The sequence below is a fragment of the Crinia signifera genome, chromosome 1 (genome assembly GCF_055691185.1).
Source record: "Crinia signifera chromosome 1, ASM5569118v1, whole genome shotgun sequence".
Taxonomy (NCBI): Eukaryota; Metazoa; Chordata; class Amphibia; order Anura; family Myobatrachidae; genus Crinia; species Crinia signifera.
The window spans coordinates 225,439,376-225,455,946 of record NC_139217.1 but is presented as its reverse complement, the minus strand read 5'-3'; the positions used below and the strand labels follow the sequence as shown (position 1 = coordinate 225,455,946).

The following is a 16,571-nucleotide window of genomic DNA, read 5'->3' as shown; positions in this document are numbered from 1 at the left end:
TACCAGGATATCGTCCAGGTACGGCCATAACTATTCCTGATTCTCTTAGATGTGCTATCAGAGTTATCAACACTTCTGTGAACACCCTGGGCGACGAGGTTAGGCCAAACGGCAGACATGTGAACTGGTAATGAGCGTTGAACAAGAAGAATCTCAAGAATTTTCTGTCCTTCTTGTGTACAGGGATGTGATAGTATGCATCTTTCAAGTCCAGGGCTGACAGGAAGTCGTTTCTTCTTAGCCCTGCCAATATGGACGGCAGAGTCTCCATTCTGAAACTTCTTTTTTCCATAAACGAATTTAGTTTTCTGAGGTCCAGAATTGATCTGAAACCTCCCGTACTCTTGCGAACCAGAAATAAGTTTGAATAAAACCCCTCTTTCTGTTTCTCTGGTACCAATTGTATTGCCTCTAGAGCCAACAGTTGTGACACGATTGTCTTCAAAGCGTCCTTTTCTGCTCTGCCTTGTGGAGGTCTTGACTTCAGAAATCTGTCTCTGCTTGGTCTTTGAGAGAATTCTAGTATGTAACCTTCTCTTATTATTGACAACACCCAGTTGTCCGTCACTGAGTTCTGCCACATTTCTGAGAAGGCTAGGAGTCTTGCTCCGACCAGAATTTCCTTGGCATATTCATTGTCTAGGGAAACCTCTGGAATACTGGCGAAAGGACTGTCTGGATCCTGCCATTCTGCGATTATACTGCCGCCCCGGCCTGTAGCTTCTGGCTTCTCTTAGGTATTGTCTGGATGAGGTGGGCAGAGGAAACTTTGTTCTTTCTATCCTGTGGTAAACGCACAGATTTCCCTCCTGTAATTCTTTTTATCATCTCATCAAGTTTGGTTCCGAACAGGAATGCCCCCTCAAACGGCAGTGAAGCTAACCTACTTTTTGACTGTGTATCCGCACTCCAGTTCTTAAGCCATAGAGACCTTCGGGCTACTACCCCAGTTGCTATTGATTTAGCTGAAAACGATACAATATCAAGTGACGCCTCACAGATATAATTTATTGCCTTTAGCATAATTTCTAAATTACGCTGGAAGTATTGTCTGGATATCTTATCCTCTATATACTTTTGCATTTGAGATCCCCACAGTCTTAATGCCCTAGACGAGGATGCTACTGCCAGGCCCGCCTTTAGTGAAACTGAGGATGACAAGTGTAATTTCTTCATAGAATTTTCCACTCTTCTATCCATGGCGTCCCTAAACGATGCTCCGTCCTCCAGAGGGATCATTGTTCTCGAAGTGATTTCAGCAATTGCTGCATCCACTTTTGGGACTGTACACCACACGGACAGCTGATCATCTTTGAATGAGTACATTTTGTCTAGTCTTGGCAATTTACCCAATCTCCTATGAGTATTCCACTCCTTTGATATTAACTCCTTCATTACCCTGTGGACTGTGAAGGATCTACCTTTCTTTACTCTATCCTCGAAAAGAATATCTTGACCTTCAGGTGGAACAACTGTGTCTTTATAATCAATAGACTTGTGGATATTTTTTAACATACTCTCAACTGTATCAATATCAAATGAGCTAATTTCCTCTTTGATCTCTCCGGGCTCTTCCCCAGAACTATGGAAATCCTCTTGCCATTCCTCTTCTGACTCCACCTTGTCATACTCTAAGCTGGTCTGTGACCTGGTTCTTTTAGCTGGCTGCAGTTTAGCTAATTCTTCCTTAGTGACAAACGATTTCTTCATCCACTCCATGAGTTGTTTAATCATATCAGGCTGTGGCATATTAACTTCAGGTGCTGGTTTACTACATTCCTCACACTTTCCTCCTTTGCTTGTAGGTAGCAGAATCTTGCTACACAGCGTACACTTTGTACTTCCATGCTTCTTCTTTTCAGTCTTTTTTCTAGTAGGTGAAACAGGCACACTGCCCAGAAAAAAATAATTACTAACTTTATCTAAAAACAATAAAACTATTGCCCAAAACAACAAGAAGCAGAGCTTATCTCGACAGGACATTGTCAGGTTTAGGGGAAGAAGGATTCATCTCTCAGCAGCAGCAAGACCTCTTCAGGGAGCTGTTTGCTTTCACTTGTATCGGTGTACAAACACACTGCACATTGTCTGGTTTAAATACCTGTGAGTGTTTCACCTGTTCATCATTTCCGGATTAGGTGTACCAAGATGGCATCCGCTACTTGTGAGCCCATACTAATCATTAGAGTAGTAATATGGCCGCCGCAGCACTTCCTCCTCACAGTTTCCTGTCCGGGTGGGTACAGCAATATGGCGCCACATCTGTTTCCTGTTTCTCCGGTGACTGTGGTGTACCAAGATGGCGCCCGACTCTTCCAGACAGCATGCAACACGCTCCCAGCGTTCTGCTGCTGCTGTGCCTGCTCCCGGCGATCTGCTGCCCCCTGTTCCAGGCTCCAGAGTCTATCTGCCGCTGCCACAGGTAAAACAAGTTTTCAGCGTATCTTTCCCCCAGACACCGCCGGGATCATAGCGCCGGACAATTAGTAGTGTCAGAAAACCAATATAGGGCTGACCATCACAAGAAACCTTTCCCCATATCTAGTATAAGCTCTGCCAAAATAACAAACTGCCCTACTCTGTCTAGCTAAGTAGACAGGAAAAAAGACACTGAATGAAGGGTGGAGCTACCTATATACCTGAAGGGGGCAGTCCTTCCTATATGAAAAAGTCTTAACTGTCTAAAGCTAGGAAAAGGGAAATATCCCAGAGTAGGCTGCCATGGGGATCGTAGAAGAAAAGCTTATATAAGTCAGAATGTAATAATTTTGTATTTTTTATATTTAAAGCAAAGTTTTGTAAACTATCTGGTATAATTTTGTCTAGTACTGGCACAGTTCATACATAAAAACCCATTATGTGTTTGAGTATGAGAAATAGTCCAAATATGCATTGGTATTACATGTTAAATCATGAATTCTTGTGATGACTGAAATGTCTCCAAAACCCCACAGCAGCTTTCAGTTGTATTGTTTATTATCATATACTAAATGTGTTTTGTTTTCACAGGGGGCAAAAAAAAGTGCTATTGGTCAGCGCATTGTTGCTACATTGCCTTACATAAAACAAGAAGTGCCCATTATCATTGTGTTTAGAGCTTTGGGCTTTGTGTCTGATAGAGATATATTGGAGCATATTATCTACGACTTTGAAGATCCTGAAATGATGGAAATGGTAAACCTGATTTATTATTTCTATTTTTTTTCCCCCAACAAAAGGGGAAGGTTTTGGGTTACTAGCAGTGAGGTGATTATTGAAAAAGATACAATGGCTATCAGGCTGTGTGAAAAGCGGCTAGGGCAGTGGTTCACAATTTTTTGAATCACGGCGCACCTGAATATCAAAATGTTTTCAGAAAAGAATATTAAAATTTAAGTTAATTTTCGTCTTTAACTCGTTTTTATGGTCAGTTATATGGTAATGGAAAGGACACACTTCTTTTGGTTTGTTTACAATTGTATTGGGCATAAATAGTTTGAGCTGGTCATGAGCCACCAATCCAGGGCACCCCTGCAAGTCCCCGAGGGAGCCACGGCACACAGTTTGGGAACCATTGGGCTAGGGAGTTGTTTTACATGCATATAATATACCCCATTGAAGCCAGGAAAACAACCTGGGCTGTAATGAATGAAGGTGCTGTTGGATAATTTTGCCCATAGGTTTATCAGTATGTGTCTCTGGTACACTTAGAAGTGCTATTGTAGCATAATCAACACCTGTGAGATCATATTCCATACTTGATCCCAGAATTAACTAATTATAGGTTAAGACCCCCAAGTGTGAAGAAACTTACCACCTTCTCTAAGTGGTCACCAGCAGGTATTTAATGTCTCGGAAAACATTGTGCAATTTAGATGGTTCAAGATATTTAGTATAATCCTTTTGTAGCATGTTTCCCATATAGCAATGCCGATGGAGGCCTTAGCAATCAGGGACCCAATGGTTTCCCAACTATCGTCATTAGTAGGGGTTCAAATGTCTGAATCCTATGCTAGTTTTGTGAAGGTCATGATCAGTGAGAAGGTAGCTCTAGAATGAAGTGATATATAACTGAAAAATGGCCTTTGCTGCCTATGATATAAACACAGATACTTTTTGAAGGGGGCCCCTGTAACATGGTATGGAGAAATATTTCAAGTTAATGAAACTGACTGTTTAGTGGTACTATGAATGATAGGTTTGAACAGAGTGTTGAACTTGAATCTCTGCAAATGCAGATGGCATGCATTTATGTTGCATGTGCTGAAATCTGTCTATTTGAAACCTCTGCCAGAAAGAGGCCATGATTTCTCTATTTTTAGTTTGTCTGACTCTTACACTTTTGTCTTGGTTCCTAGATTTTAAAGAAATTTGTCGAACCATGATCTACCCTCATACCTACCCCCAGCACTGACCCGGCTACTATTTAACCTCATCCCTTCCCTAACCCCAGCATTTCATTCCCCCTCACCCACTCTTTGGCCCCCTGCTCTGATCCACCTGCTTTTTACACATATCTCCCCTATCCATCCTATCTGGGGGATGTGTATGTGGTCTGGTGCTGTATGGGGAGCTCAAAAAGCATAATATGTGATGAGACCCAGAAACAGTGGTGTGGGAGCCCAACTTTTTAAAGTTAGGGATCCCCGGGACCCACAATTTTTTTTTCACTAACCACTATCACTTTGAGTTGGCCATCGAGTGCCAGGCATAACTTTAAAACCTGGACTATTACGGTGTCTTGAGGATGACTTATGGAAAGCTCTGAGTTAGAGAATCTGCATTAAATGTTTGTAATGTTAACATATGTTCATGATGACACAAATTTTCCGCTGGGGGTTTCAATAAGGATAGAATAAGAAGAAATCCCATTCTAAAAATGTCGAGATACACCTCCTCAACATCATGAACAGATCTGTGATTCTGAAATAGGAGATGTATCTGGAGGTTGGTAGATGGGAAGCGATTAGAATCTTACACACTTGATGATGTAGGTGGAAGTTGGCGTGAAGGCTTATGTGATATTAATGTTAAAGATTAAAGGTGTTCGCACACTAGAAAGATCTGTGCTCCAAGCATCCAGACCGCTCCAACTCCCAAATACCCAAACGTGTGAATATCTAAGTCTCACAGATCTTGAGCTGCATCATCTGATCTTTCCTTAAGCATCTGATTACAATTGCAGTAAAATCACCCGATAAATCGTTCGGTCTAGAAATCATTGTAGGTTGTGTGTATGTGTACAGGGATTTTTATATATATATTTTTTCATGTTTCCAGGTGAAGCCTTCCCTTGATGAAGCTTTTGTCATCCAGGAACAGAATGTTGCCCTGAACTTTATTGGTTCTAGAGGTGCAAAACCTGGTGTCACAAAGGAAAAAAGGATAAAATACGCCAAAGAAGTTCTTCAAAAAGAAATGCTTCCACATGTTGGTGTCAGTGACTTCTGTGAGACCAAAAAAGCATATTTTTTGGGGTTAGTTTTGATATTTGAATCTTAGTTAATTTTATAATTAAGTTTGGACTTCTCTTAAAACCAAAGACACCACATTTTATGAATAAAAATCGCACACTATGTAAAAATATAGTGCTATTAGTGATTATATGGGTTTACAATGGATGTTAGGCGAATTACCTATTTTCATTCATTCACCCCCCCCCCCCCCCCGAACCACCCCAAAAAAAATTGTTTAATTTACAATTTCTCAAAGTGTGGATCATTTTTATAAAGTTAAAAGGGTTTAAGTAAATGGTGTACTTACAATTTGCATATACATTGTGTAATATATCACCTTACATCTGGTGTACACACACTTGAAGCAAATGCTTCAAAAGCTAGTCTGCTACCTTGTGATTGCCTCTGTGTTTGTGCATGTGTGAGAGAGAAAGATGTAGTTTCACTCATTGCCAGCAGATGGCAGTGTTTCAGAGACACAAACGGACACATTTTTCTACAAGGTATGTGTAAATTCGAATGAATCCATTTGCCCCCATTTTAATTTTTGAAATTCTATCTTGACCTTGAGGAACGATAAAGAGGAGAGTGGTGACTGGTGTGTATTTGGACCAATTACTTAAAATTTGCAGTTAACAAAGGGGGGGGTTGTTAGCTGCAGGGTTTACCCTGTGGTTAATTGCCAGATGTAATGTCTGCAGCGTGGGGAAATCTTCAGTTAATTTGGAATCGTGATCCGATGGCAGAATCAATGTGATTTTTTATTTATTTTTTTATTGCCAGTATTCTATTTAGCACAGTTTCCTTATGATTTCTAAATATGAGTCTAGTGTGCCATTAGTATACTCATGTTTATTTATTTATTTTTCTTCTACTCCCTTTTACTTAAGTTACATGGTTCATAGACTGCTGCTTTCAGCTCTTGGAAGAAGAGAGCTTGACGACAGAGATCACTATGGAAACAAAAGACTGGATCTTGCAGGGCCACTGCTTGCCTTTCTCTTCAGAGGGTACATATGTATAATTTTTTTTTTTTTTTTTTTTAAATATTTTTTTGGTATATGAAAATATACTTCTACTGTATTGAGTACTCAGCGTTGCTTGGGTTTGGGTACTATTACTCAAATTTTGTTTATTTTTTTTTTTTAGATTGCTTTTTAATTTTTTCATTAAGTTTTGCTATGGCTTTTTCTCACATAGGATGTTTAAGAACTTATTGAAGGAAGTAAGAATATATGCACAGAAATTCATTGACCGTGGAAAAGATTTTAATTTAGAACTTGCAATAAAGACTCGAATAATTTCAGATGGTTTAAAATACTCTTTGGCTACTGGAAACTGGGGTGACCAAAAGAAAGCCCATCAAGCTAGAGCTGGTGTATCTCAGGTATGTCTACTCTATATTTGTGCTAAAAGGAGATTAAATCCAAAAGTTCATATTGATATCACCAAAAGCATAGGGTAGTAGACACTGCCTGTTTTGTTTGTTTGTGTTTTGGATTTATTGCCTGAAATATAAAATTCACACCATATTTATGTGTACAGTCACTTTAATCTGAAAAAAATGTATATGATAACCTTCTGTGTCCCTGAAATAATTTGTGTATGAGAAGGGTTGTTACCCCCTATTAAGTCTTTTGTGGTGTTTTTTTGTTGTCTGTGGTGTTCCCAGTGTTATGTCTCTGAGGGGAAGGGTCAAAGTGCCCTCTATCACATTTTATATTGTAAAAATAAATGTTTTCTATACAATAGTGCTTACCCAATGAGCAGCATAGACAAACTAGTTACTTTGGAAGAAACGACCCATTACTCGCCCTCTACTTGTAACATCGCAGACTATATGGTTATGTATGGTAACTCATATTTTGCCAGATAACCTTTTTATTCAAAACAAGTCTCCTTCCTGAACTAGGGCACACTTGGGTATACACTGATGAGGAAAGCATGGCACTTTAAATTCTGCTAAGAATTTGAGCTGGCTCCTCCCTTTCTATGGGCCTAATTCAGAACTATTTGCAAGGCTGCAGTTTTTGCAAATGGACTGTACTGCAGGTGGGGCTGATGTATCGTGCAGATTGAGTTAGATTTGGTTGGAAAAATAAAGCAGCGAGTATTAACTCTGCACAGAAACAAATTAACTCGCCCAAATCCAACTCTCTCTGCATATGTTACATTTGCCCCGCTTGCCAGTACAGCATGAATTTGTCCATCTGCAAAATGCAAAAACTGCAGACTCTATATCCCACTGTTTAGGTTATGTGCACATGGATACTATTTTTTTTATTAGTGTGTTGGCTCCTCTCCCTCTCCAAGACAGTCTTAAAATAGTGCCATCGGGAGCTGGTCACATTCTGGATACTCCTGTGAGGAAAAGTTTTTAACATTAGCTAGAATCAAGAGGAGGACAGGTAGCTGCTGCACTGCCTGTCCATGCCGGGGGGGGGGGGGGGGCTGCCTTAAGATTTTAAGCGAAGACACCCCTGAATGTGCATAAACCAAGGGATTCTTCCAGCCAGACAGCCTCTATATCTGGCCTGGGGCCCATGCCCTGGCTAGATCAGTGGCTAGTCTGTCTAAATCTGTGGTAGCACCTTCCCCTGCAGTGGCCCCTCAGTTAGCTAAGAAAAGGGTACTGCCTTTAGTGCTTCAGTCAGATGCATCAGTGGATGAGGAGGGTGAGTTTCGACAAGATTCTAATGAGGATGAATCTGACTCCTTGGGTATTACAACCTTAATGGCTGTACATCAGGTCCTGAATGTCACTCTCCATGCAGTCATTTTTTATTTCTGCTAAAAAGCATAAATCATCTGCTGTTTTTCCAAACTCAGAGGAGTTACATGATCATTTTAGAGATTGCGTCCCCTTTTTGCTGAAGAATTGTGAGATTCCACCTTCAGTGGATTCTCCTGTGTTCCATTTATCCAAAACCTAGTGCCGGGAGCCACCTTTATTAAAAGAAGATTCTGACAGAAAGTTAAAAATATTCACTGTGGCCGGTGTCACACTACGACCAGCTATAGTTGGTTGAACAAGGCTATTAAGTCTTGAACATATCTGATAATGGTGGGCCTTCAGTCCACTAAACCCGGCTGAAGCGATTTTGCTTGACAGACATTTCCTGCCTATTTAGAGTAAGCCTCAAAAGAAGTGTGTGCGTTGGTTTATAGAGCCTCGATATTGGCTGTATCGGTTGGTAGGGCACCTTGGCTTTGCCAGTGACAGAATTTGGCTTTGCTTGGGCCAGAATTGGACAAGTGGATATGCATAGCAACTGGAGGTAAATTCACGTTTCTTCCATCTGCTGATCCAGCTCCTAGAAGTTCTTTTTCCGACCCATACTTTTAGGGCTTCAGGGCACTTTTGAGGATGCTCCAGAGGTGGCTCATCTTTCTCTCGGCTTCAGAGGACGTGACAAAACCACCGCAACCTCCTCCCATCAGGACACTAGGCCCAACCCATACTTTCCGGGGGAAACTTTTATACACTGTCAGCCCCTGCAGCGCTGTAAACAAAGACGCTGCCTGTGAGCTGGGTAGAAAGCATTGCTTTCTACCTGCTCTGCACGCGGACCCCCCTTACTGGAGTGGTCTCCTGGGATCTGAAACTGGCTCTCAGCTAGTGAGGTGTCTTGGGTGGCAGAACCCCAAAGGGCTTGCCATCACACTCCATATTACAAATGGAGGACACTCTGGCTACAGGAATCCTGCTTAGCAGGGCACTCCCATGTGATCCCCAGTGGAGGGGGGAGACACTGGGAGACAGAGGACTCGTCTATGGGAGCGGCTTAAGCGGGATGGTGCCAAATCACGCTGCCTCCCCGCTGAGGCAGGGACAATGGTCTCTTCCTGCTGTAGTTTTGTTGCTGTTTCTCTTCCACTGCAGAGCTGAACGTAGTGCTCTGCTTCTGTGTAAAGAAAACTACAGTGTGAGCTTCCTCTTGCAGAATTCTCCCTGTGATCACGGGATCATCTCCAGCAGCTAACGGATAAGTCACTTGGATACTGTATAAGCGCCTTAGTATTCACTCTAGAAATTTTTTAGGGCAGGGTGCTGACCACGGGAAGGGCACATTTTTCAATCGCGAGGGCACATTTTTCAATTGCGAAAGCACATTTTTCAATTGCGAGGGCACATTTTTCAATTGCGAGGGCACATTTTTCAATTGCGAGGGCACATTTTTCAATTGCGAGGGCACATTTTTCAATTGCGAGGGCACATTTTTCAATTGCGAGGGCACATTTTTCAATTGCGAGGGCACATTTTTCAATTGCGAGGGCACATTTTTCAATTGCGAGGGCACATTTTTCAATTGCGAGGGCACATTTTTCAATTGCGAGGGCACATTTTTCAATTGCGAGGGCACATTTTTCAATTGCGAGGGCACATTTTTCAATTGCGAGGGCACATTTTTCAATTGCGAGGGCACATTTTTCAATTGCGAGGGCACATTTTTCAATTGCGAGGGCACATTTTTCAATTGCGAGGGCACATTTTTCAATTGCGAGGGCACATTTTTCAATTGCGAGGGCACATTTTTCAATTGCGAGGGCACATTTTTCAATTGCGAGGGCACATTTTTCAATTGCGAGGGCACATTTTTCAATTGCGAGGGCACATTTTTCAATTGCGAGGGCACATTTTTCAATTGCGAGGGCACATTTTTCAATTGCGAGGGCACATTTTTCAATTGCGAGGGCACATTTTTCAATTGCGAGGGCACATTTTTCAATTGCGAGGGCACATTTTAATTTAAAAGGTCAAAATGGTGACACCGGAGCATCAGACCATCAGCACATTTATGCTATATAACCCATCTTGTGACACCTGAGCGTCACACCATCAGCACATTTATGCTATATAAACCATCCTGTGACACCTGAGCGTCAGACCATCAGCACATTTATGGTATATAACCATCCTGTGACACCTGAGCGTCACACCATCGGCACATTTATGTTATATAAACCATCTTGTGACACCGGAGCGTCAGACCATCAGCACATTTATGCTACAGTATATAACCATCTTGTGACACCGGAGCGTCAGACCATCAGCACATTTATGCTATATAACCCATCTTGTGACACCGGAGCGTCAGACCATCAGCACATTTATGCTATATAACCATCTTGTGACACCTGAGCGTCACACCATCAGCACATTTATGCTATATAATCCATCTTGTGACAATTTAGCGTCACACCATCGGCACATTTATGCTACAGTATATAATCCATCTTCTGACACCGGAGCATCACACCATCAGCACATTTATGCTATAAAAATCCATTTTGTGACACCTGAGCGTCACACCATCAGCACATTTATGCTATATAATCCATCTTGTGACACCTGAGCGTCACACCATCAGCACATTTATGCTATATAATCCATTGTGACACCGGAGCATCACACCATCAGCACATATATGCTATATAATCCATCTTGTGACACCTGAGCGTCACACCATCAGCACATTTATGCTATATAATCCATCTTGTGACAATTTAGCGTCACACCATCGGCACATTTATGCTACAGTATATAATCCATCTTCTGACACCGGAGCATCACACCATCAGCACATTTATGCTATAAAAATCCATTTTGTGACACCTGAGCGTCACACCATCAGCACATTTATGCTATATAATCCATCTTGTGACACCTGAGCGTCACACCATCAGCACATTTATGCTATATAATCCATCTTGTGACACCGGAGCATCACCCCATCAGCACATTTATGCTATATAATCCATTGTGACACCGGAGCATCACACCATCAGCACATTTATGCTATATAATCCATTGTGACACCGGAGCATCACACCATCAGCACATATATGCTATATAATCCATCTTGTGACACCTGAGCGTCACACCATCGGCACATTTATGCTACAGTATATAATCCATCTTGTGACACCTGACCGTCACACCATCGGCACATTTATGCTATATAATCCATCCTGTGACACCTGAGCGTCACACCATCGGCACATTTTATGCTATATAACCCATCTTGTGACACCGGAGCGTCACACCATCAGCACATTTATGCTATATAATCCATTTTGTGACACCTGAGCGTCACACCATCAGTTTGCATGTGTGCTGCACTTGTACTGCGAATGAATAGTATGGGTCTGTGACATCATAATGTCATTGATTCAGAGTCTAATGCCGTATGAGGAGGGGGTGGTGATGGCCTCCATTTCTCAAAATGGAGAATGGTCATAGTGTTGTTGGCACCCCTTAAGTATTGCCTATTTCAAGCACAAATTCCTTGAGTTTAGCCATGTAAACCTGATAAATTTATGAAGACTGCTGGGCTTTGAGTACATTACTTCTGACCACCTGAGACGGGTGTGTACTGTAATAAGCGCTCATCGGTACATCGTAGGCATGTGCCAAAAAAATTGGTGTAGCCAATGAAAGAGGGGGTGTGATACACATATGCTCCAATTGTGCCATATACACATATGCCACCAATAGTGCCAGATACACATATACTCCCACGGTGCCAGGTATGCCCCCACAGAGCCAGAAACAGGAATACCCCCACGGTGCCAGGTATGACCCCATGGAGCTAGGTATAACCCCATGGTGCTAGGTATGACTCCATGGTGCTGGGTATGCCCCCACAATGCCGGGTATGCCCCCACAGTGCCAGCAATGCCCCCACAGTGCCCGCAATGTGCTGATGGTGTGACGCTCAGGTGTCACAAGATGGTTATGTAGCATAAATGTGCTGATGGTGTGAAGCTCTGGTGTCACAATATGGTTATATAGCATAAATGTGCTGATGGTGTGACGCTCAGGTGTCACAAGATGACACAAGGTGACCGCAATGCCCCCGCATTGCCCCCACAGTGCCCGCAATGCCCCCACAGTGAGCAAAGCTGCATTGTGCCTACCCCTAGGTTGCTAGACACTGGTGGAAGGCTCTGCGCGGTGAAGTGCTGGCATTGGGGCAGCTTCATGTAGAATCATACTCGCGGGTCTCCTGCACGTGGTGCCCGGGGGTGTGATGCTGAGCTGCAGGGTGACTGGGGGCCTCTGTTGGTGGTTTAAAAAGTGGTTGGCTGCTGCGGGACTCCAGGCTCCAGGGGATCGGCGCTTTCGTGTGCTGAGCGCACTTTTCAAGATAAAAACTTTCTTTGAGAGTGGTGGGTGGGCGCAGTCTCCGGGCACACAGCAAGCCCTGCGGTCCTCTACCCTTTCCCGCTACACTGAGCTTTTCACTAACACTGTCTTGAGTGCAGTGTGCACGCAGCAGTCAGGAGTCAATAGCGGCGACCGCGGCACTGTGCAGTGAGCACTCCCGTGCCCTGAGGGAGTGCACCCTTGAGCTGAGCTGGCCCGGCCCTAAGCATAGAATGTACGCCCCCTAGGCATTCCAATAGGCTAGTCCACAAGCTGCCGCGCTAGCAGATTACTGTCAGCGGGAGGAGACTTCTAGCGCGGCAGCGGCTATTAACTATGCAGGGCGGGCAGAAATGGGCAGGGCGGAAATAGGCAGCTATTAAAGGGGCAGGGCGCAGCGCCCCGTGAAAGAAGCCTAGCGGGAACACTATGCCTGACATTTTGCACTGTAATCTGTACAATAATGACAGAAAAGTGTAATGTTGCGAGGGGGGGGGGGGGGGGTTTGGGAGAGACTCTGCCATGTTAATAGACTGCAGATTTTGTCAAATTAACAAGTGAACAGTTGGATCAGGGGGATTTTTGCCCTGCTTGTGAGGCTGTTCCCAGTGGAGCTCAGGTTCAGAGGGCAGAGCAATCAGTCTGCGTAGGCGGCTGCCCTTGGCAGGTCTATGGCTGAATTGGTAAGGGGACTTAACAGGCAAAAGCAGGATTTATCTGGATCTCCTAGAATATTTTCCCAATCTCAACCCTCTCTGAGTTCTCTTCCACCATCTCAGGGTGACCCTGCCTTGTTTCAGGTTATGCAACGCACAGCTCAAGGTGTGCATAAAATGTCTGACTATATGGAACAGTTTCTTAAAGTGCCTGCAGCGGTTTCTGTTAGACATCCTTTATATGAAACCCTGCTCCTTAACATTGATACAGATGAAGAGGGTGACTTGTGCTGCAGATGCTGTTTGGGGACAGCAGGAGGTTGGGGATACTTCTGTCCCAGGTGTGGAAGATTTGATTTTGGCAGTGCGCCAGGCTTTGAATCTGGTTGAGGTTGACATGGTTCAGCAAGAAGGTGTGTTTTAAGTCTGTGATTACTTTTCCTACAGTCTCTAGCACAGGGCTGGGCAATAGCGGCCCTCCGGATGTTGATGAACTACGCATACCAGCATGCCTTGCATCAGTTTCAGCATGGCCACATAGCAAAACTAATGTAATTGGGCGATATGAGCGTCTCTTGTCCAGGGTGTATTGAGAGAAGTCGGGATATATTTGTATGCCTCCCAAGGTGTTGGAGGCATACAAGTCCGCGCTTCTAGCTGTTTTGAGGATATCTTCTTTCACGTGGAAAAAGTGGATTCTTAGGAGAACGTCTCGGGGAAAGGTGGTAGAGTAGTCACTTCGGGGTTTAGGCAAGCGGTGGACACGATCGATGATCAGATCTTGTGAGGATGCCGAGGGGAGGAGCTTCTGAAAGAGTTTGGTGACATAGGCTCTCAATTCTGAGCCACTCAGTCGGGGATCCCCCTTATCTTGAGGTTGTTCCTCCTTGACCTATCTTCAATATCCGCTATCTTTTCACATAGGGAGGCTACTTCATTTTGGGTCTCCGAGTGTGATGAAAGAAGATCATTGTACGATGTCCCCAACTCCTGCATTTTGTCCTCCAGGTGTTCAGTGTGGCTTGTGATGCTCACTAGGTTAGCTCTGAGGGACTGGATAGATGAGTCCAAGCCTGTAAGGATATCTGTACGAAAGGCTGAAAACACTTTAAGCATCGTGTGGGTTGTCAGAGGAGCTTGTGGGTCAATTTCCACGCCCACGTCCGCTGGTGTAGCCAAGGTCGGGGATATAGTCATGGTCGTAGGAGTGGTGGGATGTGTAGAACTGCTCGAGGAGGAATTTCTGCTCTGGGTCATGTTTTTTGGGAATTGTATAAGTGCAGATATCTTAGAGGCCCTGCCCACTTTCTTTGATGGCATTATAGTAGAGCTAAGTGGACAAGGCAAATCGTAAGAGTGTAGGTCCCTGAAGTGGAGGAGCCTGGAGCTTGCGGTGTAGTTGAAGTGTTATAGAGGAACCAGAGAGAATTCTGGGTTTAGACACTCATGGGGTATGAGAGGTTGGTTATGGTGTGAGACAGCTTGATCTCTTGCAGAATAGTAGCCCGGCCTGCGGTGCTGCCTATCCAGAGATAGTGTTCAAGTAAACTGGCAGAGAGGATGCCAGGCGGTATGGATTCTGTGGGGAGGCATCGTTTTATGTGGGTTTTGGGGTTATATATCTGTGGGCAGCAGGAGGGTTTTCTCAGCCTGTCTGCTACTGCTGTCTGCCAGTGCACTCCTCCAGCTACAGCACTCTATATAAGTATGTTGAAGTATTGACAATAGGCAGATATCATGGGGGGTCTGGGGTCCCCCACCTAATCCAGGGGCCTCTGATACCCAGACCCAGGTCAGGGGGGATCGCTGGGATAGGGAGGGGGGGCCACCGCTCACCTCACAGTGCCGAGCACCACCCTCCAGAGTCCTGATTCTGCCGCGAGTGCTTCCCGGAGCTCAGCCGCCGGCTTCACCCGAGGTGTAGGCCGCAACCCGCAGGCAGGATTCCCACAGGGAGGGTCCCCACAGGGCAGGTGTGTGTGTCTGGGGATGTTTTAGGGGATGTTGGGCAGGAGCTCAGCAAAGATCCATCCTGTCTCTCTCTGCGCTAGGCCGAGCTCCCCACTGGAGGCCTTAGCTTTTAAAGGAGAAGTTATTTTTGGTTTAGAATCATTAATTAAGCAAGCTACTGATGGAAAGATTTATTTTCCGCCAGGACCAGTGACGAAGCAGAGCAGTTCTCTCTTTAGTGCCTTTCGCCCTTCCTTTCAGGCGGAGCATAAGGCAGAGGTCAGACAGGTAGAGGAAAGTTTCCTGCTGGTAGGGGAATGGCTTCCAAGTCCCGTTTTGGTGTCTTCTCCAAGAAACAATCCTCCAAGCCTGAGGACAAATCCTCAGCATGACTGACTGGGTGCAGACTCCCCATTCTGGGAGCAGTGTGGGGGGGTCGCCTCCTACTTTTTCAGGATGTCTTTCCACCCAGGATCAGTGGGTGAGGGCGGTAGTCTCTCGGGGCTTACAAAATCAACCTGAGAGGGGACCCTCCAAGGAGTTTTGTACTTACTCCTTTACCACGGGAGGCGGGGAAGAGAACCACTCTCCTGCACAGGAACAGAGAATGGGATTTTATTCCACTCTGTTCCTGGTTCCCAAACAAGACGGGTCCGCTCCGACCCATCTTAAACCTAAAATCCCTAAACAAACATCTGTGGGTGGATCATTAAAAGAGTGAATCTCTCCGATCAGTGTTGCAAAGTATGGAGTTGGGAGAATATTTGGCAGCAGTAGATATTCAGGATGCATATCTACCCATACCGATATTGAAGGAACATCAATCTCTGCTGTTTGCTGTGGGCTCACAGCATTGGCAGTTCCAGGCTCTCCCTTTTGGGCTGGCAACAGCACCAAGGGTATTTACCACGGTGATGGCTGTCATGGCAGCGTCGCTTAGATTGAAAGGCATTGTAATTATTCCATATCTCGACTACCTTCTGTTCAAGGCGGAGTCAGCAGATTTGTTACAAGAACACAGTGTAGCGCTGAAATTTTTTCAGGATCACGAGTGGATCATAAATTTCAGGAAGTCTCATCTGGCGCCATCCCAGAGACTGCAGTTTCTAGGGGTGGTGTTGGACACTCAGGGCCTTATTCTAGTTCACTCCTTCTGGCAAATTCCTTCTTAGATGGACAAAACCATGTGCACTGCAGGTGTGTTAGATGTTACTTGTGCAGAGAGAATTAGATTTGGGTGGAGTTTTACTTCAAAGTGAGATCTATATTGCAGTGTAAAAATAAAGCAGTCAGTATTTTCCCTGCACAGAAACAAAATAACTCACCGAATCTAATTCTCTCTGAACATGTTACATCTGCCCAACCTGCAGTGCACATGGT

The 16,571-nt window shown here is 44.4% G+C and overlaps 1 protein-coding gene across 1 annotated transcript in view; it reads left to right on the top strand.

Annotated features, from left to right (window-relative positions):
* Positions 1-16,571, top strand: part of POLR2B (RNA polymerase II subunit B) — an 89,306-nt gene that overhangs the window by 12,746 nt on the left and 59,989 nt on the right. Inside the window, exons 7-10 of the mRNA XM_083179342.1 lie at positions 3,010-3,174; positions 5,260-5,456; positions 6,326-6,445; positions 6,636-6,822. Of these exons, the coding sequence (XP_083035468.1) occupies positions 3,010-3,174; positions 5,260-5,456; positions 6,326-6,445; positions 6,636-6,822 (669 nt within the window). The remainder of the gene's footprint in view (positions 1-3,009; positions 3,175-5,259; positions 5,457-6,325; positions 6,446-6,635; positions 6,823-16,571) is intronic.